Raw genomic sequence first — 26,222 nt, 5'->3', positions numbered from 1 at the left:
AGACATTTTGTCCTACACCATTCCCTTAAATAAAAAAGACAGAGGCCTGAATATATTATCTACCACAGGGGTTCAGAAACCTTAACCTCTCTATCTTGCTTCTCTCTCCAGGCCACGCATCTTCTCCAGCTACATCCTTTCACCCCAGGCCCCACCTTTCAATTAATTTTACATATTATACCCTGGGCCCACTCACCTTTTGGCTTGTGGTCCCTTGAAGGTTACTCAGAAGGGAATGTGGCCCTCTGGTTGTAAAGGTCCCCAACCCTTGATCTACTGGACTACCAGTTAAATATTTATTGATGTCACCATGCTTTGCTTGTAAACTTCTTATGGTTGGCCACTGCCAGAGACAGAAGGCTGAAGCAGATCCACCATTTTTGATTATCGGGATTGCATGAGGCAACCCCCATCATCTCTGACCATTGGCCAAGCTGATGCACCACATTAGTACCGTAATTAAGTGAGATACCTTTTCACATTCTGGGTCTCTTCCACTCTCCAGTTTGAGAAACCTTAAGTTTGGAGCTACTCTTCCAAGCTCCAGGGCCTTTGGCTACCTGTTTTCCAATTCCAATCCTCATCTCCTGCTACTACGTCTTGTCTTACAGCTTTATTCCACCTTTACCCTGGGCTGTCTACTACCCCTAATACTCTTGGAATGTCCATCCCACACCTTACTGACCATCTAGATTTCATGTTACAGTTCTTTCTCTGGTAGAATACTCAGCCACACTTGGGCTTTTAGCCCAGTTAATTGACTAGGAGTGCCACCCTAGGCTGCAGATTTTCTTGGGCATCAATGTGTAAAAATTTGTTCTTTCTACAGTGGTACCTCGGGTTAAGAACTTAATTCGTTCCGGAGTTGGAAGAGACCACAAGGGCCATTGAGTCCAACCCCCTGCCAAGCAGGAAACACCATCAGAGCACTCCTGACATATGGTTGTCAAGCCTCTGCTTAAAGACCTCCAAAGAAGGAGACTCCACCACACTCCTTGGCAGCAAATTCCACTGTCGAACAGCTCTTACTGTCAGGAAGATCTTCCTAATGTTTAGGTGGAATCTTCTTTCTTGTAGTTTGGATCCATTGCTCCGTGTCCGCTTCTCTGGAGCAGCAGAAAACAACCTTTCTCCCTCCTCCATGTGACATCCTTTTATATATTTGAACATGGCTACCATATCACCCCTTAACCTCCTCTTCTCCAGGCTAAACATGCCCAGCTCCCTTAGCCATTCCTCATAAGGCATCGTTTCCAGGCCTTTGACCATTTTGGTTGCCCTCCTCTGGACACGTTCCAGTTTGTCAGTGTCCTTCTTGAACTGTGGTGCCCAGAACTGGACACAGTACTCCAGGTGAGGTCTGACCAGAGCAGAATACAATGGCACTATTACTTCCCTTGATCTAGATGCTATACTCCTATTGATGCAGCCCAGAATTGCATTGGCTTTTTTAGCTGCCGCGTCACACTGTTGGCTCATGTCAAGTTCTTAACCTGAAGCACCACTTTAGCTAATGGGGCCTCCTGCTGCCGCCGCGCCACCAGAGCACGATTTATGTTCTCATCCTGAAGCAAAGTTCTTAACCCGAGGTACTAATTCTTGGTTAGCGGAGTCTGTAATCTGAAGTATATGTAACCCGAGGTACCACTGTATTTTCATTGTCCGTTTCGTTACAATAATACACATTTTTTGGTAATGTTATGGAGCCTCTTAAACATGATATAGTTTAGGGCCTCAGCATGTTTTAATCTTGCCCTGTGGTCAGGGTGCATTGGCAGCACTCAATTCTGGTGGCAGCCCTGCATGTGAAATTCAGTGGGATTCTCTGAGGGAGAGTTAGCTTCTGATTTCACAAACATGGGATGTGAAGGGGGGGGTGATTGTTTCATTTTTGAAAGCTGTCAAAATTTCAAAAAAGGAAGTTTAGTTTTTTTATCATTTGCTAAAAACAAATGATTGATTCAATCTTAGTCAAAGATCAATTAGATTTGCCTATGGCTGCCTTCGCTTCCAGCTAGGAATTGGCAGTATTATCAACTATGTAAATGTATTCCTAAATCTATATTTGCAAAGAGTTTTGTGACTAGGGTCACTGGTTCCTTTATATTTTCTGATCATTTAATTAAAATGTAAAACCTGCACTACAATTTAAAATGGTTTGCTTCTACTTTCCATTCAAGGCTGTCAAAATCTAATATAATTTTTTGATGATACTAATAGTTTGTCTTCTGGTTTCTTGTTTACGGTAATCCTGCTATCTTCTGTATGCTTTTTTCTTAAGGCCATTCTACTAGTTTTAAATGGTTATGAGCCTCTTCAATATAACAAAATAAATATGGGCGCTTTTATACATGACATTAAAAAGCCATTCAAGCTTCTTCCCTGCAATTTGACTCATATGTAAATACTGGTAACATGGAATATGAAGCATAAGGTAGCATTTTTAAAATCAGTTACGTTATGATTATGGCAAATGTAGTTTTTACATTCATATAATATGCCTGTTTGGAGTTATCCCCCTTAGACGATATATGTTATTTATTTCACATATGTAGATTCCATCTGTCCTCCAGTGTGAGTGACAATACATTATCACATCTAGTGATAATACTTTGGTACCAGAGATTTTCTCTCAGCACTTAATTCCGCTGTACCTAAGTGTAAAAACGTACAAAGCTTAGCTAGAAAAATTTGAATTTTTCAAGTTATATACAAACATATGCCAGACACCAAGGGCACAACTGGATATGTATTTCCAGGGGGTGTTTTGGAGATCAGAAGAAAATGAAATACAAAAGCGACAACTACTTCCTGAAAGGGAATAGCTACAATGACCAAGACAGTGTTGGTGGCAATTCAGACATTGTGGCATTGGCAACCTAGTTAACACACAAAGTGCAAACAAACACTCACGATCTTAATTCAAAACCACAAATGACTGGATTGAATTGCACTGCAAGGCACTTTAGAAATAATACCAGATTTACAGCTCACTCCTAATCATGGCCACATCCACATCATATATTTAAAGCACTATGACCAGTGCTTTTTTTCTGGGGGGATGCTGGGACACGAATACCCCTAAACATTTTGTGAATCTTTGTCCTTTCGCTGTATTTATTTAAACTATCAAATTGTGATTTTCCTGAGTCAAAATGAGAGTACCCCTGAACATTTTATTTAGAGGAAAAAGTACTGACTATGGCACCAGAGTCATAGCTTTCCCCCCAGAAAAAAGACTTCTGGAAGCTGTAGTTTGCCAGAGGTGCAGAGAGTGGTTTATGAGACACCCCCTGTTCTCCTCAGAAGAACTACAGTTCCCAAAATTCCCTATGGAGAGGAATTGCTCCCATAATTCTCTGGGGGAAGCCGTGGCTCCTTACAGCGGTACCACGGCGCTTTAAACATATAGCGTGAATGTGGCCCGTGTCTACTCAGAAGCAAGCCCTACTGAGTTTCACTTCCAAGTAAGTGGGGTCAGAACTGAGGCCTTATTACGGCACCGCAGGAACCAGCTGCTGGGATAGGACGCTCCCCGACCCCCGCTCCTTCCCGTCGAGTTCGGCGAGCTTCCGCCTCAAGTGGCCCAGCAGCCAATCAGCACCTTCACCTGCCCCAAGCTTCGGTCCAATGGAAGGTTCCCTAGAGCCTTCTTCGGCCCGCCCCTTCCGGCCCAATCGCACGCGGCGATTGGGGTTTCGAGCGAGGGTTTTGGCAAGGAAGGCGGCCAATCGGGGGAGGGGAAATAATCGGGCTCCGGGTCCTCCTCCTCCTCCTCCTGCCCTGGTCCCGCCCCTTTCCTTCTCGCCTCATCCCCCGTTACCTTGGAACCTGCTGTAAATATCCCGGGACGCGCGAGATGGTGGCGGCGGCGCGGCCCCTTTAAGCTGAGCCTCGGCAACCGTCCGGCTCGTGCAAGGGGGTCGAGGAGGCAGGTAAAGCCGGGGCGGGCCGAGGGGCGGGAGGGGGCTGGCTGCGCCTGTTGCTCTTCGGATATATTATTACCCCCCTTCTTCTCCTCCTCCTCCTCCTAACTCCGAGTGTTGTCAAAAGGCAGCAGTGCAACAACAACAACAAAACGCAAAAAATCCCTATAAAACACCCACCTCCCTCTCTTCCTCTTTTGCCAAATGTTTCCCAAAGGCTGAAAGCACCTTAGTGCGAGTGGGCGCGAAATAAATCTTTTTGCAGTAGATGAAAGCAAAGGTTTCTGACTCAATTACACACACACACACACACACACACACACACACACACACACACATATACATACACACACACAGAGTATATATACTGTCTGAATTAGGCTGCAAAAATGAGGAAAAAAAGCAAGCCATAAGTCTTAACTCAAGTGCAAATTCTGGTGCTGAAAACGCACCCCATGACTCCTAGCATGCTCATAGGCACCCTGCTCTTTGAATTCCAAGCTGCAGGTCGTTGATATCTGGCTGGTAAAGCCTGAGGTCCTGGTAAAAAAAATAAAAATACAAAGTGTAGAACCAACAAGCCTGAGGACAACGCACGTCTGCCGCCAGAACTTAACAGGTTTGTTGTAGTATATATGCTTTCACAAACTATCAGATGTGGGATGAAGACAAATAAATATTTGGAAGTGCATCTGGTGAAGTGGGTGCCAGTCCTTATTTCCATAGTAAAGTTTGCTGGTCCTTAGGGTGCCTCTTTGTTTATTCTTTGTTTGCTGCCACAAACCAACACCTCCATCCCCTTTGGGAACTTGGAGATCTGTGGATAGTATTTTCATTTAATGAAGCAGGACTTCCTTCATAAGTAGACATGCATAGAATTGCACTGTTTATTTCTGATCTTGCATATATTAGGGCTGGGGGTTGAATCTCTTGTGTTTCATGTCCTCCTGTTCTCCACGTTTGCAACTCTTTTATCTCTATGTGTGTATATCCGCACAAGCCAACTGAGCATATAACACTTAATGCTTGGGCAGTGTTCACAAAATCCTATTTCTAGCTTATGAAAATTTTCACCGCAATAACAGTGCAGTACTATGCATGTTTATTCAGACGTAATTCCCACTGTGTTCAATAGGCATTACTCCCTTGTAAGTGCATTTAAGATTTTCAGGGGAAGACTGTTAGTTTTTCAGATAGCCTAAAATGCTTGGCTGTTTTCATTTAATCTCTGAACGTAAAACCTTTCTACCCCTGCCCACTCCACCCCCACCATTCCAAAACTAGAAGCTGTGGTAAACAAAACCTGCCTGTTTTCATAACTCTTTTTTTACTTTGTGGACAGGTCAATTAGGTACACCCGGTTCAGTACTCCAGAAGCTGTACATTTTTGCCGGCACAGTTATTTGAGGTCTGGTTACTTGTACTATTTTTTATATTCAGAAAATAATAGAGAGAAGATGTGTTAACCATTCATAGGCAGACATTTATGGCATCTGTGCTGCAATCCTAAGCACATATGCTAAGGAGTAAGGCCAACTGAACACAGTGGCACATAATTCCAAGTAAACATGGATTGGATTCACTGGTATTGATGTAAGGAATTGTGCATTTAGATACTGCTATTTCAGAACTTTCTTGTTGAAGCATGTAACTAGATTCACAACTGTGGGTTCTTTATATTGTTGACCATGATGCCATGAATCCCTTGTTTATTTACCATAAAGCAACGTATCTTCTTCTGTCAAATACTGTCAGATACTGGCCTGTATGTATACATATGTTGCAGAATACTAAAATACTTGTCAAACATTAAAAAATAGATACATGGAATAAACATAAAATGAAACAAAAAGTTTTCAAGCATGTTCACCCAACAACAATAATAAAAAGGACAAATCCTATCTCACCTTTGGCCCTCCAGATGTCAGTGGGCTACAGTTCCTATTGTCCTTCACTGTTGGCTGTGTTGGCTGGGGTTCATGGAAGGTGGAGTCGGGCAGCATCTGGAGGGCTGCTGGCTCCCCACCCAAATTATTCCAGGAAAACACGGTCTTGTTCCCAGCCTGCATTCACCAGTGAGCTTTCTTCTATTATTTTTGTATATGCGCTCGCTGCCATTAGTGGCTATTCGATGTGATGAAATAATTCTGCACTCTGCTCACTGCAAGAATTCTTTGTAATCTCTTGCTGTGCCATTCGTCCAATCCTCATACTGTTAAGCCAAGTTGAAGCCCCACTGAAATGCAGTGGTACCTCAGGTTACATACGCTTCAGGTTACAGACTCTTCAGGTTACAGACTCCGCTAACCCAGAAATATTACTTCAGATTAAGAACTTTGCTTCATGATGAGAACAGAAATCGTGCTCCGGCGGCACAAGGCCCCATTAGCGAAAGTGGTGCTTCAGGTTAAGAACAGTTTCAGGTTAAGAACGGACCTCCGGAACGAATTATGTACTTAACCCGAGGTACCACTGTAAATGGAGTTAGCATTGGAGTAACAGTCTGAGAATTACAGTGTTACATCCGAAATCCTCAGCTGGGGAGGAGGCATTGATTTTTGATGAGTCAGAATTGCAGGCTGAGGCTGTGATTCTAAGCATACTTGTTAAGAAATAAGTTCAATTGAATGTAGTGGGAATTACTTTCAAGTAAACTTTGTTCATCATTGACATCCTGTACTGCAACTTCCTTAAGGAAGAGACTTGGAGTGCCTCATGTTCTCTGTACCTGTGAACATGCATTAGAAAATGAAACCTATGAGGAAAATGGAGATATTAGCTTAATAAGGCCAAAAATAGCCCTTCATGGCTTTTATTAACTATATTGTACTGTTGTTACTTCTATAGACTTAATTTCAGTACATGCATATTACTTGCAAGTAAGTCTGTAAATGACTGGAATTTTGAACAATGTTATCGAAATTGCCAAGGAAATGCAGATAACCTTGAGGATTTAACTTGCGTGTGCTGAAATTAAAATGACTTCATAATTAAATGAAAGTGTTCCGTGATAGTTAAAGGCAATGGACCAAGAAGTTTCTTAATTATAAAAGTCCTCATACTTGCTGAAGTAACTCAAATTTCAAAGCAATTCATTAGCCTCTAAAATGAACAGTACTTCTTTAGGATGATGAAATTGCTTACAAGTTGGCAGGGTACCAAGCTGGGCAAAACTTGGCAGATAATATTCTGGATTTCAAACGGAAAAGAAACCTGTTCCTAATTTATAAAATCCACAATAGTATTGAGTTGGCAAGGACCCTCAAAGACCCTTTAATGATTTGACCATTTACATTGGTAAATCGGCCTGTAACGCCACAGTTGTGTAACAGCAGTGTTTGTTTTGTTATGTGTTGCTGTTGGGTTTGGATTCTCTGCTCCTGTTTGTTCTGCAGTGCTGTTAAGCCTTAGGACTAAAAGGATACTTTGACAAAATATCACTTGGACTACTTTGTTAATAACTTCTCTTGAGACTAATTTCCTTGATGTTATATTTTTCTGTATGTTTCCCTTTGAAAAAATGTAGCGAAAATAGCAAAATTATGTGGGAGCACAGCAGTGGATTGGAAATATGTATTTTCATCATAGCATTTTCTGTCAGCTGTAAGATTCTGACAGCTGGTGATTTTCTTTTTAACATTTAATACTCGGTTCAGTTTAATTTCCACATTGGCCATATATGGTGTGTTTGTATGTATACAAATACATATACATATACATATACAGTTCATCAGGGTAGCCAAAGTAGAATAATATGTCTGATCAAATAGTTCAGTAGCAAAATATGCATATATTAAATGCCCCCCAATATCAATCACTTTCTTTTCTACCTATAATTGATTGCATCTTGATTTAGTCTTTCAGTTACACAGATCTTGCTGCCAGCATAATTTTCAAGCTAAAGATTTCATTTGTAACCCCACCCCCAAATTAAAATCAATCACAAGCTTAAGTAATAAGGAGAATGGGGAAATGCAAGATTGTCCTAGTACTATTCAAAACCTTTCCTTAGCTATCATAATATTCTCATCTATATCTTTGTTTCCAAAGGCTTCTCCAGTCACAGGTGACATTTTATTTATTTATTTATTTTTTGTTTCATTGATGCTACATTTAATGGTTCTTATTATTTTAATCATTTTCCGCCCTTTGAGTATGTTAATGTTGGGGAAAATACTAATCAATGTGTTTGAACTAAGAAGAGTACTTTTAAATTTGCTTGGAGATACTCATTGCCTATTTCTGTAGCCTCTCAAACTGCATTAGAAAATTCAGTTTAATTCATTATAATCTTACCATATCAGCTGAACAAGGCATACTGTATTTATATACAGGAGTGTGGATATTCATCTAATTAGATTAAAATGTGTTTCTCATATTGGAAAAAATGCTTCTTTTCAATGAAAACACCAGTAACGTATTAAAACTAAAATCTCTGCCTATTCTTTTCTGCATAATATACTCACTGAGAAGGACATTCTAGTTTCTACCACTTTGTTTTACCTAATAAGTGTTTCTTATCAAAATTCCACTGAAAAAGCACAGAGGTTGGACTAATCAAACTACATATTCTGGAGTAGTTCCAAGGACTTCAGTGGGATTTTAGTGATTAAATGGTTTCTGGATCATAGCCAGAATGTGTGGGAGGCTAGAAAGGTGACTTCTGCAGTTACAGGCTAGGGTCATGTGTAGCATGAGATGGTTCACATCTGTGGAAATGAATGGAACGCTAGTTAAGGAGTTCATAACAATAGGAACTTTGAATCCTCTTGCCCTAGGGAATGAAAATAAGCCCTTGAGGGTGAGTGACCCAGGAGCCACGTGGGAGATCCTACTTCTATCCAAAGGAATAAAGTTATGAAGAGAAAAGGATTCATAAAGTTATAGGTTCAGACAGCTGTAAGTATTTTGAGGTTGATTTCATTAGAAGACTCAGTGAAATTTTGTAGAACGGTTACTAAAATCATTAATAGGCTAGAGTTCCTTTCCTACAAACTTCTGAACCATTTTGTTCAAATGACAAAGTTTTTAAATAAGATCTTGAACAATATAGAGACATTTTTTATCATCATCATCATTGTACCCCACCCATCTGACTGGGTTGCCCCAGGCACTCTGGGTGGCTTCCAGCATATACAAAAACATAATGAAACATTAAACATTAAAAAGCTTCCCTATACAGGGCTGCCTTCAGATGTCTTCTAAAGGCTGTACAGTATAGGTACTTACCTCCTTGACATCTGATGGGAGGGCATTCTACAGGCTCCACAGGAATTTAGGGTTGAATCAAGTTGGTGGATCAAGTAGAAGATTTTGAATTTGGGAGGGTTAATTTGTTTTTTAAATTTTGTGTTCTTTTGTTGTTGTAATACACTTTGAGACCTACATGGTGAAAAGCAAGGTGCATTAAAAAAAAAATGCATGGACATAGGAAGCTGCTTATAATGAATCCAACCCCTGCTCCATTTCTACCTGAGCCTACCCTGGGAAATAATTATTTCACATAACGTTCTGGTCCACATGGCACATTAAACTATGGTTAATGTTTAACTATGGCCTAACATGAAGGAGCAGAATGCTGATGCACACTGTACCAAAGTTCCCACTTTGCTCCTCCTCTTCCTCACCATGTTGTCCTGGGAGCTGCATCCCACAAGCCTGATGATGCCCAAACCCAGGCTCCTGGTGCTTTCCATGATCTTAGGCAGCTTTTTAAATGTATTAGACAAGTTTAGGAGAAATCAGGTGACAGCTGTTAGCCACAATAGCTACGGTAAATGAAGCCTCCATATGTTGGAAACACACCTGGGAAGACCTCCAGCTTCCCAAGACTCCAGGACATCTCTCCGGTGGTCACACTCTGGCTATAAATCTCCCTCAGTCCAGAGAGACCGGTGATAAGCCACCCCTCCCTCCTGAGAGGAGCACACTCGTCTTTTGGCATCTCATAGCAGAAGAAAGAGTCAATCAGTAGCTCTAGTGTGGTGCGAGAGCCAGTGTGGTGCTGTGGTTAAGAGCGGTAGACTCGTAATCTGGTGAACCAGGTTCGCGTCTCCGCTCCTCCACATTCAGCTGCTGGGTGACCTTGGGCTAGTCACACTTCTCTGAAGTCTCTCAGCCCCACTCACCTCAGACTGTTTGTTGTGGGGGAGGAAGGGAAAGGAGAATGTTAGCCGCTTTGAGACTCCTTCGGGTAGTGATAAAGCGGGATATCAAATCCAAACTCCTCCTCCTCCTCTTCTTCTTCTTGTCTTTTAAACTACTTTATTTTACAGTCTATATACAGAGAATCCATCAGCACGTCTGTGCTCTTTGAGCACCAGAACAGAACAGAAAAAACACTTTCAGAAGTGAAACTAACTTCCAACAGTACAGTAGAACCTCGGGTTACATACGCTTCAGGTTACATACGCTTCAGGTTACAGACTCCGCTAACCCAGAAATAGTACCTTGGGTTAAGAATTTTGCTTCAGGATGAGAACAGAAATCGTGCTCCGGCGGCACAGCGGCAGCAGGAGGACCCATTAGCTAAAGTGGTGCTTCAGGTTAAGAGCAGTTTCAGGTTAAGAATGGACCTCCAGAATGAATTACATTCTTAACCCGAGGTACCACTGTACTCCAACAGTACTCAGACTTCATGTCTCACACTCTCTCAGACACTCACATGATATACACAAACATAGTGCCACTGCTGGAGCTGCACAGATGGATAAAAATCCTAACGCCATATTCCAAGGTGCCATACACTGATAACATACAGGACAAAACCATCACCTGCAGGCCTGGCTTGTGATCTCTCTACAGATCACTGGCAATTATAAGAAACAAATGCTTGATTTCAACCAGGTCTGGGGAACCTGTGGCCCTCCTACTACTGCTGGACTGGGGGTAGATGGGAATTGTAGTCCAGCAACGTATAGCAAGGCCCCAGCCCTGGTCTATATTCACCTTTTGTTGTTGTTGTTGATAGGTTTGCTATTATAATGGTAGGGAAAGTATTCAAAATATAAAAATATCTGATTACCACAATCTTAAATAGTAGCTTATGTAGAGCTTGAAAATGTTCGATTATTCTGAAATCAAACCACCGTACTTTCAATTTTTATAAAATAATAGTTGATGAACAGATGGGTTCTTCTGCTCTGGTTTCCTTGTTCGTTTCCTTGTTTATTTAAACAATCCAGATACCATACCTTTTAAATTATTTTGTTTTCAAGTGATGTAATGCATTACTTCAAACTCTTTTCAATTTTTTTTGTCTCCTCTGCCATGTTACCAAGAATGTCAAACGTGTACATATTTGACAGCAGCTTTTAATGAACAAGCCAAAACTGCACTTCTCTGATACAGACAAACACTAATTTCAGTGTTGGATGCAGAAATAGTTAGCTACTTTTTTGCAAATTATTTTATCTGTTATAAATATGTGTTTGTGGCAGGTGGGTTGTTGTTTTGTTGCTTTTGTTTTAACTATGTATTTGTGCTTTTACCTTGTATTTTTATCTTGTGAACCACCCTGAGATCTTATGATGAACGGCATTATTTAATTCTAATAAATAAATAAATAATAATTTTTACAAAGTTACAAAATGAAACGCTAAATCACTTCCATTTCCCTCTCTGAATTCAGAAACAAACATACATTCTGAACAAAACTACTGACTGCCAAAGGGAGAGGCGGCAACCCTTCTTCTGAATGTAGGGTAATGATGAATTGGCAAGCAGCCAGCCAGCACTTCCACTGTGACTCTGTGAGCCGTCCTCTGGCAAGATGAATATTCCTTGAGGAAAGGTCTTGAACATTATTTTTATTTAGAATGGGGGAGAGAGGAAGGAGTCTCGATTCTGGACCCAACAGAAAATCAGACAGTGATAAAAGCAGTAACTCTTACTATTCTGACGACGAGTCATCTCACGGCTCTGACCATTCGCCAACGATAAGCACTCAGTCTACAAATGCTGGAGAAAAAAGCAGCAAATCACAGACTTTGAAAAGCCTCGCACATTACCAAGGTAAGTGGTAGGTAAAATACAATTTCTAAGCTAAACTGCAATCCTAAACATATGCGAAAGTAAAATAAGTTTTGCTGAACCTTTCCTTCTTGTGTAAGCATAGAAATTATATATATGACTGTAGGTCAAACAGTGCTCTATTATTTATAGTCTATTTTTTATATTATAGATTTATAAAAAGTTGTTTTTATTTTTAATAAGAATGAAAAAGAAAAGAGTTTTCTGTCAGTGGGGGGGATCCTGTAGTTCCACAACTTCTAAATGAGCAATTGAAACCTAATTCTTCCCTCATTTTGCTGAGGCATTTCCTCAAAAGACTGACCCACTTGCTTCGCAGAGCTGTTCTGGCACCGTTCTCCTTCCTTTCCACTACACAGTTTTTGGTCTGACTTGCTCAGTTGTTGTGCTCTCTTGAGCAGCCAGCCTCTGACTGTGGCTGTGGCTGTGTAGAATCCATTTGTGGCTGTGTAGACTGTGGCTGTGGCTGTGTAGAATCCATTTGGTGCTTCTCTGCTGTTGGAAGGTATCTGATGGGAGAACCGAGAGGGAGGCAATTTTTGGTGATTCCCTTCTCCCCTGCAATCCAACCCCGCTCGCCCAATATCTTCTCTAGAAAGTTGGAGGACTTTGGAGCAGATTTGGGGAGCTAAGTGCCGGGGCGGCTAGCTGGACGAATCTCTGAAAACTGCCTCCTTCACCTTCCATCAGTAGAGGCACAACAGTAGGATATTACCATATTACCCACTCTTGCTGGGATCAAAACACCTTTAAAATAGATCTCCAGAAGTAATATTCAAAGTTTGCTAAACCAGTTTTGCTATACAGCTATCCTGAGAGCTGAAATTATGTGTTTAATGTCTTAGAAGTGGTACAGAACTTTTGTTGCCTGTTACTAAGGGACATGCCTATAACATGCCTGCAAGGAGAGCGTTGTGTGCCTTAGAAGTATAGCAGTGGGTTGTTGATTTTCATTGTAACACCAACATCTTCTTTTGTTGCAGGCACTAAGCAAATTGCCTCTAAATATGCGCCCAGCAAAAGAGGGATCCGCTGGGGGTTTCGCTCCCAGAGCCTCAACAGGGAGTCTCCTGCCAAAGATATTAGCCTAGTTACAAAAAGAGTTCTTTCTGCCAGGTTGCTGAAAATCAACGAGCTCCGTAATGAGCTGACGGAACTGCATGTCAAGCTCGATGAGCTTCAGAAAGAGAACAGGGCGCTCAAGCGTCTTCAGTACAGACACGAGAAAGCCCTGCATAAGTTTGAGGACACCGAAAACGAAATCTCTCAGCTCCTGGCACGGCACAGTGACGAGATGAGGATACTGAGGGAGCGCTTGAGACGATCTCAAGAAAGAGAACAAACGACGGAGCGGAAACTCCGGGCTTCGGAGGAGGAGCTGTACAAGGCCAAAAGCAACTTGCAAAAATTGAGAAGGCTTGCTGAAGACAGGCACCTCCCGGAACGCGATGAGCTGGCTAAGAAGCTGGCTTTAGCAGAAAGCAGGCTGGATGACACTGAGAAGAGAATTAAGGTAGGGGACGGGGGACGACGACACTCAAACGACTTCTTATCATTCTTAATAAATTTCTCATTGTATAGGATTGCATATATAGAAATAGCCAAGCCGTTGTTGGCAAAAGTATAGCAGAGAGTGGGGGAAAGAAATGCAATGTAGAAATACTGTATATACCTGAGTATAAGCCGAGGCACCTAATTTTACCACAAAAAAATTGGGAAAACTTGTTGACTCGAGTATAAGCTGGTTCACCACACCACAAACCTCTCCCTGCCCAGCCCCTCCTGTCGCCCTGCCTTCCTAGGGTGCTGCTGAGAGGCAGAGGCTGGTGGCGGCAGCGGCGGAGGAAGAACAAGCAGCCGAAAAGGGCTCCTTTGCCACTGTCGGAAATGCGCTTAGGTGGAACCCTCACTCGAGTATAAGCCAAGGGGGGCTTTTTCAACATAAAAAATGTGCTGAAAAAGTCAGCTTATATACATGAGTATATATGGTAAATATAGTAAATGCTAATTTCACCAATAATTATGCTCCACCAATCATTAATGCTGTTGTTATTCACAACGTCTTGAAACCTCAACGACTGCATTCCTATATGTACTTACCTGGGAATAATATTCCAGTGTATTCAGTGGGATTTACTTCTAAATATAAATCAATAAAGTAAGTAAGTAGGTATGTATAGGACTGCATAATAGATAAAGGGAACCTCTTTATCCATCTTTCCATTTTATTTACTGGGTTGGATCGTAAGATCCTGTGAGCAGAGTTCCCCTCATGATGTGACTCACCCATTGCTTGCTACTGGAAGACAGAGAGGCATATTTTTTTTGCCAGTTGTCCATCTCCCCCATCCTTGTGTCCTCTTGCCGCCCCCCCAAAAAAACTCTACTGAATCAAAGGTCCTGTCCATTCATGAAAGTGCCCCTTCGATGAACAGAATGGCACCTTTGGATCTGACCTTAGTTGTTGAATTAAAGATTTAAACAAAGTATAATTTTACAAAAGCTTAATTAATGGGATGAACAAAGTCTTTGAAGATATGTTGGTTTCCTGCTGCTGCTTTTTATGAAGCTGTTTATGATGATGATTAAATTACTGTTGATAGTTTGTTTCATTTCATTGTCAGGATTTTTTCCCTTTTGTTCTATATTTTTATGCATAAGCTGCCTTGAGCTTGATTTTTCTCATAGGAAAGCAGGATGAAAATGTCGAGATAAATAAAATATAAGTAAAATGAAATAACATACCAATTTGTAAAATAAATGGGCAAGATTCCTTGCACCACCATGAAGATTGGTGTTGAGGAAGGTCCTGTGCCCAAGGATTGACAACCAAGAACCTGTCACAGTGGAACCCCTCTCTCATTAAATAATTATTTCATGTTGTCCAAGTTTGGAAAATTAACAGACATTTGTTTTTTTGTTTTTTTTTAAAGAATTTTATTGAGTTTTCCAATTATTGTATAAATGCAAAATAAAACAATAATATAACAGACAAAAAAACAAAACAAAACAAAACATAAAAGAACAAGTATAATTTCATTCCCTTTTTTCCCTTATACCTTACTTTCCCGACTTCCCCATACCTCCCCTCTCTGTATTCCAATTTCTATTATGTTAATTCAGCAAATCCTTCCCCTTAATTTCATTTAAATTTTTAACCCTTCTTTTCTTGTTACTTATCCAATTCAGCTGAAAACCACACAATTTCTAAGCCAACGCCATTCTAACATTCATTAATTTTGCAATATTTCTTAAGATAGTTCTTAAATTTCTTCCAATCTTCTTCCGCTGTCTCTCTCCCCTGGTCTCGGATTCTGCCCGTCATTTCTGCCAGTCCCATATAGTCTATCACCTTCATCTGCCATTCTTCCAATACTTTGCGATGAGTATTCTTGCTGCTGTTGTAGCATACATAAAGAATGTTCTATCCTTCTTTGACACCGTTTGGCCGACAATACCCAAGAGAAAGGCCTCTGGTTTCTTCAGAAAGGTATATTTAAATACCTTTTTCAATTCATTATATATCATTTCCCAGAACGCCTTAATCTTAGGGCATGTCCACCAAAGGTGAAAAAAGGTACCTTCATTTTCTTTACATTTCCAACATTTATTATCAGGCAAGTGGTAAATTTTTGCAAGCTTTACTGGGGTCATGTACCACCTGTAAATCATTTTCATAAGGAAAATTAACAGACATTTGGAGAAATTGATATTTCTGATATATTCAATCGTAGGACTTGGAGAAGAACCTTGACCTCAGTAATAGTAGTTTCCAAAGACAGTTGCATTCTGAGAAAAAGAAATTATGTGATGCCCAAGAAGAAAATAAAGTTCTCCAAGAGGAAGTCCAACGGCTAGGTCAAAAATTAAAGGTAAAAACTGCACCTTTTCTTGAATAGAACAGCCTTAGCACATGATTTTCCAGGGCCAAGATAGACTCACTGCTGGCCCAGGAGTTGCATCGGGACTGCACCATGGTAGTATTTTGAGCTTTAACCAAATGGATGGCATGGTTATGCATTTGAATAATGTGATATATATTCCAAAACACCCCACAGCACAGAATATGCCTGTACAGGCGAAGTTAGTTTTTTCAAGGACTCCACAGTAATGGCAGTCTAAATGAGCTGCAGTTGGTTATAGAGAATCTCCCTGGGCACTCCAGTGGGTGTCGGACACAGACTGGGGACTACAGCTAAAGAGATTATAAAGTTGCTGTACTGTGCTAAAAAAAAAGTCACTGCTTCAGAGCATTGCTCAGCAGCATGCCTTCTACCTAAGCACATGGAGAAAAGCTATTCCACGGAAGTGTTTGTGTGTCATTATGCACCCTGCTCATGTGACTTCCATTGTCATAACTGTGACTGCAGCATTCATGAACAGGATTTGAGTGTTTCTCAAGTGTTGAGTGAATAGGTTTGCAGTGGCAACTCCTGTTAGGGGGCTGCAGTGAGTGAATTCCTAAAAGCATTCTTGTCTTTCATAGTTCTATGTTTCTTCATGGAAGCAAACATATTGCAAGATGAATGTTGTCGTTTCAACATGGCTTGGATCAGGAGTTGCATCAACAATAATACTTTGGCTAGTGCTACATAAATAAAATTATGTAAAATAAAATAAGAATAATATTATTATTATTACTGAATGTTCTCCCATCAGATGTCAAGGAGACAAGTAGCTATACTATCTTTAGAAGACATCTGAAGGCAGCCCTGTATGGGGACGTTTTAATGTTTAATGTTTTGTTACACTTTTATATATGTTGGAAGCCACCCAGAGTGGCTAGGGCAACCTAAACAGTTGGGTAGGGTACAAATTGTTGTTGCTGTATTGTCCTTTATAGGCAAATTTGCTCATTTTACACCTCCAGTTGTGTCTTCATTGTATGTCAGGAGGTAAAGCACATTGTAAAGCAAGACTTGCAAAATAATTGTTATAGACGCTGAAAAGCAAATATTTTTAGTACATAACTTTTTTGAAGATCGTATCTAGAAATTCTGTAAAACAAGGAAAGTGAAAAAGTGTTTCTGATTAGCCTTTTGACAATTCACATTTTTTTATTAGGAAAAGGAAAGAGAACTGGATGCAAAAAATATATATGCTAATAGGATGTTAAAAGTTTCACCCAAAAAAGATGTTGATTCTGCACCAAGGAAAAAAGGTAAATGCTTTCTGGAAAGTTTTATAAGCAAATCTAATGGCCAAGCTGAGTTTCAGGGGTCATATAAGACAATAATGATCAACACCTCCAGTATTTCTGGAATTTTGACCCCACAATTTATCCTTTCAATGTTTAGGTGTTTTTTTAATCAAAATGATATTTATCCTGAAGTGGCACAATTAAAAATTCAATGAATGTCATTGTATGGCAAGAATATACTTAAAAGAATAATGAAGTCTAGAGTGGTAATGAATGAGATGGGCTGACACACCAAGAGGCTTGAGTTTTGAATACATTGGTTTTGATAGGGAATGAAAACTACCCTCCAAAGATATGTAACTTTCCCCCTTCATAGCTTCAAATTTCATTATACATTTTCTAGTATGTGGGCCTTGAGTTGTATCCAGTGGTGTTGCTCAGCTAAGGCTTCCATCAGTGGAACAGTGAGAGAACCAACTTTTGGTGATTCCTCCTTCTCCCTGCAAAACCCTTCATCTGCCCTGAAATCCGCCCTGGAGGGTCCCCCAACACTCTACAGCCGATTTTTGGGAAAGGGAGGAATACTTGAAAATTGCTTCCCTTATTCCACAGACAGACACCTGACTATCAGGTTAGTACTGTCGTACCTTGGATTCCAAATGCCCTGGAACATGGATGTTTTGGCTCCCAAACGCCGCAAATCCAGAAGTGAGTGTTCCGGTTTGTGAACGTTCTTTGGAACCCAGATGTCCAACAGGGCTTCCTGCAGGAAGTTCCTGCAGCCAATCAGAAGCCACGCTTTGGTTTCCGAACATTTTGGAAGTCGAATGGACTTCCGGAATGGATTCCATTCTACTTCCAAGGTATGACTGTATTGTTTAGGAGCTTCAGATGACTAAGGAAATACTGGCCTTCATGTTAGACTGTTTAAAATTCATCTATTTTAAAAGTGATGTGAATTGAGCATTCATTTATTTACAGCTTCTAATAAGAATACTAAACAGATAACAAAAGGAGTCCAGACTACTGGGTGCTCTTCTCCAGTAGAATTTCCTCAACCACCAGACTTTATTTCTGATGGAATACCAGAGGAAAAGGAACATGACGCACATCTCAGAATGGTGAGTTTAGCCCGCATTCTGCAAATCACTGTTCCCGGTGCAATAAGGATAAGTTCATAAAGGGTGGTTGAAAACGAGCCTTGTTATCCTTTGTACCTGGGGTGAAGGTAACGCAGACTGAAAGTATGAGCTTGTTAATGAGAGGACTCCCAAACAGTGTAAAGGACAAATTCAGGATTGATCCAGTCTCCAAGGGTCACATGCTAGTGGTGGTCGTGGCCAAAAGGGTCTGTGCCCTCTCATAGACATGCCCCATGCACACAGCTCACAGCATACATTTTCCTTCACACACACACACACAGGCACAGAGACCTCTTACTCACGCACATACCACACTCATCTCCATCCCATCACTGGGCTCAGAGAAGATGTTTAAACCTCTGCTCTCTGCCCAGCACTGAGCTGAAGAAAGAAGATTGGAGCTGGCTGACTACTTTAAAAGCCTTGTGCAGTGGGGGAGCTCATCCAGCTTGTGGGTTGTGCGTTCAGCACCCTTACACTGATTGGGGGGCGGGGAATAATAATAATTGAATGTTTGGATTAGATATAATCCCCTGCCTTGTTTCTGAGGAAATGCCCTGGAGTTCACAGGTTTTTGCCCCCCCCCCCAAAAAAACCCCAGTTTTCATGTGTGATCCAGATACTGAAAATGTTATGACTGCCATCAGGATGTTGTACTGTGGGATTGAGGAGAACATGGGTGGAGAAGCAAAAGGGGGTGGACAGAGCACACTGCATACAGTGGTACCTCGGGTTACATACGCTTCAGGTTACAGACTCCGCTAACCCAGAAATAGTACCTCGGGTTAAGAACTTTGCTTCAGGGTGAGAACAGAAATCGTGCTCTGGTGGCGCGGCGGCAGCAGGAGGCCCCATTAGCTAAAGTGGTGCTTCAGGTTAAGAACAGTTTCAGGTTAAGAACAGACCTCCAGAACGAATTAAGTTCTTAACCCAAGGTACCACTTTATTAGAGAACAGAAAAGGAAAGAGAGACTGTCCCATCTAGGCTCTTAAGTGTACCATGTCAGTGTTTGAATTCTCCTTTCAAAACTGACTCCAGGAGCAATGAGCTGGAGCTGTTTTATGTTTTTAAAAAACCACTGCTGTATATTTTGATGCTACAGTGGTGTATAAATATATAAATTAGTGTTGTGAGCACATCCAGTGATAAGTGAGTGGGGGATTTGCCCTGAAGAAACAGTAGGTTTGGGGAAAAGTTGAACAGTCTTAACTGTTTCTTAACTGTTTCCCCTGTGATGTCTTTTATTTGCTTTGAGGATCAGGCTCTGTACAGCTATGATATGATGCCAAATCTTCCATTAGTGGAAATTAATATAATGCCATTGAATCTACTGGCTATAGCATATCCTTCTCCAAATAGCTTTTTTTAAAAAAATAAAATCCTTCAGGCAGCATTCACTTAACCAGACCTGTCAAAGGAAGCCCTGCACAAGGACTTCCGCTTGCTCAATGGGGCTTCTCCCCTCTCCTCCCTTGCCCCCGTGCCCTAAAAATTGGTTTTGCAAGGGCACACAAGGGGAGAGGGTACTGTCTGATCAGGCACGCCTACACAGATGGAACAACAGGAAGAATGTGATGTTATATCCCCCCCTTCAATTCTATATTTAAAACTTCCTTCAGGAACAGTCAATTAAAGACTGGAAAGAACAAGCAGAACGCTTCAAGGAAGAGCAGAGCAGAGAAAGAGAGGAAAGGCTGAAAAGTGATCAAGAACTGCAGGCCTTGGAAGAGAGAGCCAAGAAACTAAGAGATGGTAAGAAAATGCACTTAAATTTGCTACCGGAGGCTGCCATCCTATCTACTTTCACTTGGAAGTAAGGCTTTGTGAACTGAGTAAGACTTACTGCTTACTCTGAGTAAACATGTGCAGGATTGCACTTTCTTTTAGTAGGCAGGATATTAATTCATATGTGAAACACTTCTTGCTAGTAAGCATAGGAAATTTTATTGTTCTTGATGAAAATAAAACATGTGATTCTTAGTATTTATTGGCTGTGCTGCTTGTGAAAAGATTATGGGCTGTGTTCAAAATAGTCCTCTTTGTGGGCAGAACAACATACGCCGTGCAGTGGGGCTTGTTTTTCCTCCCCCCGCCCCCTGCATACCTTCCAAATCTGTTCTGATCTATTCTTTGAGGTAGATTTGTGGACAACACAGAGTACATACAAGGAGGAGGGAGCCCTATTGTACCAGCAGAAGTCATTCTGCTCACACATTTTTTTAGCCCTGTTCCTTCTCAGATTATACTGAGTTCTCATCTTCTGCATTTATTTAAAGGAGTGCAAAAAGGTAAATAAACATGCCATTAACATTTTGTTTTTTCATTTCATACAAGAATTGTCCTTTGGAATTATATTTCCCTTTAGAAAGGGTAGTGTTAAGCTTCAATACAGGAAACTTGTGTTTTTTGTGCATTGTGGAGGGATGTTTTTATCAACAGTGACAGGTGAGTTGTTTCAGTACCAACACAGTCTAGGTCACTGCCTTTGTGGAACAATTTTGCTCCAGTTTTCAGTTTATGCGTGCACAATGCCACTGAAGTCAAACCTGAGAAATGTGTGCAGAACCAAGTGCAATTATTGGTTGTGGAAGGCTATCAGGCATGGCGAAGCCCACGTATGTTCCCCAAACCTGCTGTGTCATGGCACATGGGCTCAAGCATGTTTAACTAAACATGGGGTTCCAACCTCACTGCACAATTCTCAAAAATCGACCAAAACTCCAGTAAAAAAGTAGAGCTTGGGGGGGCGGGGAATGGTGAGCTTTATATGATGTTAAGTTTTCAAGTGGAAATAGTATTTCACCTGGTTCACAGACTTCAGAGTAAATTGAGTTCTTTTGCATTTGACTCTGAACTCTCATCAGCCCCAGCCAGCATTGACAATGGTCAGAGATGTTGGGAGTTGGCGTCCAACAATTTCTGCAGGGCCACAGGCTCTTCATCCCTGAGTTGTAGGGATAGTTGTAGATCATTTGCAAAAGCTTGATGGTGACAACATCAATCAAAACTGAGCTTTATATAATTGTTTGAACTCAAAGGGGAATGGAATTCTGTAAAATAAGCAAGTACGCCTTGGGTTATTTAGAAACCAAGAATGTGTTTCATTGTAAGTAATTCACAAAGGTGACTAACATAATAATATATCATTCTAAGTCAATGTTGTTGATGCTTTAACCCACAGAATGGGAAAAGGAAGAATCTGAGAGAAAAAAGAGGGAAAATAGTCTTCTGCCGGAAAAAGAAGAAAAAGCAAAAATGGAGACAGAGATCTATAGTTTGGGAAATGGGATGCAAAATAATGAAAGCGAAGAAGAGGAAAGACGGAAGGCAATTCTGCTTTCTAAGATGTATGAAATTGACAAGGAAACGCAGATCAATATAAAAGTTACTTCACAGGAGCACACTTCAGAGACTGTAACTATACCATATTCCTTGGAAAAAAGTAAGAGGCCGTACCAGAGCTCAGAAGCAACTGAGAAATTATTCAATGGTTTTTTGGAATACGGCCAGCACAATACGGCTACGAAAGGAGAAATCCAGAAACAGCAAAATATAGAGACCACCAGCCCAAGCAGCAATTTGACATTTGGTTGCTATGTACCTTCTTTTGGGAAAGTATCAGGGAGGCCAAGTTGGGCTAATCAAAAAAGCGACTTCCTTGACGAACCCACTAAGGAAGACTTGGGTCTCCACATGAAGAGAGATAAAAAGGCCAACTTAATGGAGCAGCTGTTTGGAAGCGGTGCCAGCACCATCACTCCACCTAAGAAAAATGATTTGGGTACTTTCCGACAAGACAGCGGGCCAAACAATGGTTTCCAGGATAAAGGCTCTACGGTCAATGTAAAAGACGACGGCGATCTTTTCTTCAGTGAAGGGAAAAACTTCAATCCCAAAAGGCACCGACTGCAGCACACAGCAAGCAGACCAGCTGTGAAGGCTTTTGATTACTTGGAAGACGAGATTGAGGAAGTACTGTTGCAATGATTATATTCTGCAAAAGTCCGTACGTGTAAAGAGTACATGTATTTAATGCACTATTTATAGTTTTTAAAACTTTTCAGATATCGTTATAAATATGAAGTGACTGAAAATATATACGTGAGGGGAAATGGGATATGTAGCTTGATGTGTCATCAAGAACACAGCTTTTTTATCTAGGGTGCCCTAAGCAATTGAAAGTGGTGACTGATATAGGTATACCAATCTGTTGGGTTTCTTAGCACAATCCTACCCAGTCTATTCAGTCTTCTCTGCCCGCCCACCTTCATAATAATCTCCCCATTTTCTCTAGATATTTTCCATCCTTCAGTTTTAAATGTACACAGCTTGGTGGCACAGTGAGTCAGGGTGCTTCTGCGTGACATCATAAGCGAAACATTTTGCATGTGGCCACAAAAAGAAATAGCTGAAATTCCTTTCTCCCCCCCCCCCCAAAGTAATAAAGTAGTTTCCATCACTACTCTTCTTTAAATTGTTTCTCTAGGGCTACAAATGACTTTAACCAGTTCTGAGGGCAATTTTAATCCTCCCCCTGTACCATCAGGGAAGGGAGTCTCTGCTATGGGGAGTCTCCCAAGTAGTATAGTTTCAATACAGCAGAGGTTAAATGCAAACATTTTGTTGAACTAAGAAATGAGAACAATTCAAAGGAGACGGCATATTATGACTTTTCAACCCATCAACTTGTTCATCTGGTCTTGCATAATAAGCCTAAATATTGAGAAAAGCAATACCGAGGCTATTTTTCTTATAATAGAAGGGAATCTGATTTTGTCATTCAGTCAAATAGAATGTAGGACTTGATGGGACTCTAGATAATTTCGTAATTTCTCACCACCTGTTGGAATGCGTATGAGAAAATGGTTTAACGGTGAAGTGAAAAAGTGTTGCCACATTTTAGGCTAACCTAGCACTTGCTTAATTTGTCATCAGCCACACTCCAGCATATCACACCAATCCCATTAACAAGCCTTCTCTGTTGTAAATGGGCTGCAGATTGCAGCCATGAGCACAGTCCACTTAATGAAGTGGATTTGTCCGACACAACCTTGTGCAGTTGTTCTTAGTAGATTTATTAAATAATGCCTGATGTGATATCCAGTGGTGGCTGTCGGAGGATGGAAGAGAATTAGTCAATGGAACTGGAAGGAAGGCAATTATTTGCAGTCCACTTCTCTTGTACAGTACACAGCTCTCCTTCTAAATCTGTTCCAGGGCATCCTCCAAGCCCCCTGGAGCAGACTTCAGGACGGCACTGAAAGGGGTACAAGTGACTGCTGAAAATTGCTTCTGTTCTCTTTCTAACACATTCCTTTCCATCAGCAGGCGGTTAGCCTGCAATGCCATAATGGAAAATACTGTAATATTTGAGCAAATAAATGGGATTTGTTTTAATACTTAGTTTTTGTTCACTTTCAAAACTTTAATGTAATGTTTATATGAGACTTAGGAAGATCTAGTCCTATGGCTGGTAAAAATGTACATTTGGTGGTGTCACTTAGTTTTAATTGCAGTTCTTTGGTTGTGTAAAATGCTCCGTTCATACTACTTATATGGAACATTTTGAATAGGAAGCAATCTAAAAACATCAGCAAAAGAATTGGTTAGCAGCAGTCCAGATCTCAACTTAAATACATCTGTTGGACTTGCACTATTGTCCAGCTAAAGCAAAGCACCAACTTCACCTTTTGGGGCTGTTTTTATTTTGGCTATAGACAATTGTCCCAATCTAGAGAACATAGTTGAGTTGGGTCAGATCCACATAAAGTGCAAAAGCTGTTGAGAGATGAAAAATAGCCTGTTCACTTTGGTGTGCATGTAGAACTCTGCCACCCTAAAGCTTTTGACCTCCTTAGGCCTGTCAGAGGCTTTATGAGCACTTGCAGTTGAGTCTCCTAGCGATGATAAGGAGGATGCTTCAGCCTCTGATGGCAACTGTTGAGTAGGAGAGGGACTAAAACTAGGTGCCTCTGTGGCCCCACTCCCCTTGCATGCATCCATCTAAACAGATAACTCAAGCTGTCAGTGACTTTGTTGGGGCAAGAGATATTGAGTAAGTGCTCACAGACAGACGAAAGGAATACTGGTGTTCTAGAATGAGGTTAAAGGCAATGCAAAGAAGAAAAACACTATCATTTGCTACAGAATCAAATTAGGAAACAATTCCACAGTGAGAAACAGTAACTGTCCATTTGGTTCATGGCTATTACGCTATGTAGCTACCAGTTGCCATTTTCGTTTTTGCTGGCTAACCTGGATTTTTTAGAGATGCCATCTTTGCTTGACGCAAGTCGTGGGTCCGTACAGCTCCAAAGTACCCTCAGGTTTTTGCCAATCTCCTCAGCCACTAGTTTAGTTGCCAGGCTTTTTGAAACCTTGTGGGAAAGACCACAGCGGATTTTTGGGGCAGCGCAAATAGCTATTGTGGAGGTTTGATTTTAGTATTCTGCTCTGCGATATAGATGGAGCTTGACCATTTCAAAGTTTCCAGTCGGAATCTCAGCAGAGTAAGTCCATCTTGACATTTGTTTGTGATCCGCCTGTGAGAGCTGGTGGGAACTTTTGACAAGTGTTTCACTGTGGTCTTCCACGTGTCATCTGTTGGCACCCCCTTGTGCAGCAGCCTCAGGGTCCCAACAGCTGACGTGTGGCCTGTAGCCTCGAGAGGGAGCTTCTTATCACTGAAACCTTTTGCATTTCTAATGCAACACTAAAGGGCGGTAATGTTTTTTCTTGTAATATAAAACAAAGCATTTTTATGATTCAGAAGACTATAGTATGTATTTTAAAAGAATTGTTTTAGAGCTAATGCTATAAAAATATTACCATCTGTACTGATTTTTAATATCTATTTATTATGTAATGTTTAATTTGTTTTTATAACTTTATATTTTTTGTCAAAGGTTCTACCTTGGAACAATGCTTGGGTGTTTTTTTTTAACAGAATGATTTATATTAAAATATTTCTGTGATGGGTTTGTGTAGATCATATCTGTTTCCAAGAAAAAGAAAAAGAAAAAAGTGTTTAGACCTCTCCATACCTTTCCCACCTTATTCAAAGTTTGGGGTGGGTTACGTTAAGACTTTACATAATAACAGTCCTATGTGATCAGGCTGAAACAGTACGAAACACCAACATTCTACTTCCAACGCTGATGCCCTCCTGTACATTTCTGTCTCTGACATCTTTTACATGGGATACCAGTTGGTTGCAGAGGTATGAAAAGAATTGTGCTGCTGCACATGCATAAAATGCCAACATAGCATATCTCTTCAAAAGTCAAAATTCTGACTTCTGAAATAGGCACGTGCCATATTTTGTTCATTTTCTAATGGCTTATTCTAATTTACTTATTAGAAGAAAATATCCTTTCACTTTTACTGACCCCCTTTATTCCTAACACAAAGCTTCTAAGAGGCACAGAACATAGAAACTTCTGTTTTTCTCCAGACCAAATGTATCCTTCATCCAATAAAATTATTTCTTTCAGTCAGTAATAAAATCTAAGTGATATCTGTACAAAAAAAGCAAGCCGTCCTTCAGTACTATTGTCAGCTGGCTACTAGCATGTTGCTAGGATACACACAGTAGATTTGATTAACTGCAGTTTGCATGAGAAATCCATCCACATATTTATTTTGCGTTAAAATAGCTCTCAATGGCACATATATTTAGAAAGAAGTAGGTATTTATATTGAGCTTTTTGTTTTTTTTAGCTTTACCATTTCCGTATCTAATTTTTATCAAAGCCTTTGCAAAATGAACGCTAACAGCAACTGTTGGCTCCGCCAGTTAAAATACGCTTACTCTACCCTAGTTGTGGGAGAGTGGTACCCAAGTTATTCCAATGAGAAATGCGTCTGTGGGAAATCCTGCATTGGGAACAATCCATAAGAAAATCTCCTTCCCAATAAAGTTCAAACTGCTGCTAGCGGTGGACTAGACATTTGGCCTTGTATCTTCTGTCCTAAAAAAGGAC

The 26,222-nt window shown here is 40.8% G+C and overlaps 1 protein-coding gene across 4 annotated transcripts; it reads left to right on the top strand.

The window, feature by feature from the left end:
* The first annotated feature begins 3,681 nt into the window (after positions 1-3,681).
* Positions 3,682-25,214, top strand: LCA5 (lebercilin LCA5). Of its 4 annotated transcripts, none has more exons than XM_083730306.1 (9): positions 3,682-3,935; positions 8,705-8,825; positions 11,557-11,939; positions 12,941-13,470; positions 15,692-15,829; positions 17,022-17,118; positions 18,079-18,218; positions 19,860-19,992; positions 21,422-25,214. In XM_083730306.1, the coding sequence occupies exons 3-9, from the start codon at positions 11,744-11,746 to the stop codon at positions 22,225-22,227; spliced, it is 2,040 nt and encodes a 679-aa protein (XP_083586432.1). In that variant the 5' UTR covers positions 3,682-3,935; positions 8,705-8,825; positions 11,557-11,743; the 3' UTR covers positions 22,228-25,214. The 4 variants fall into 4 exon arrangements, with proteins under 4 accessions (XP_083586432.1, XP_083586435.1, XP_083586433.1 ...); XM_083730309.1 differs by having other exon boundaries at positions 3,722-3,935; positions 11,743-11,939; XM_083730308.1 differs by lacking the exon at positions 3,682-3,935 and adding an exon at positions 4,428-4,545.
* The last annotated feature ends 1,008 nt before the right edge of the window (positions 25,215-26,222 follow it).

This window comes from Podarcis gaigeae, assembly GCF_964106915.1.
Source record: "Podarcis gaigeae genome assembly, chromosome: 3".
In the NCBI taxonomy this organism is placed as follows: Eukaryota; Metazoa; Chordata; class Lepidosauria; order Squamata; family Lacertidae; genus Podarcis; species Podarcis gaigeae.
This window is presented reverse-complemented; position numbering and strand designations above follow the sequence as displayed.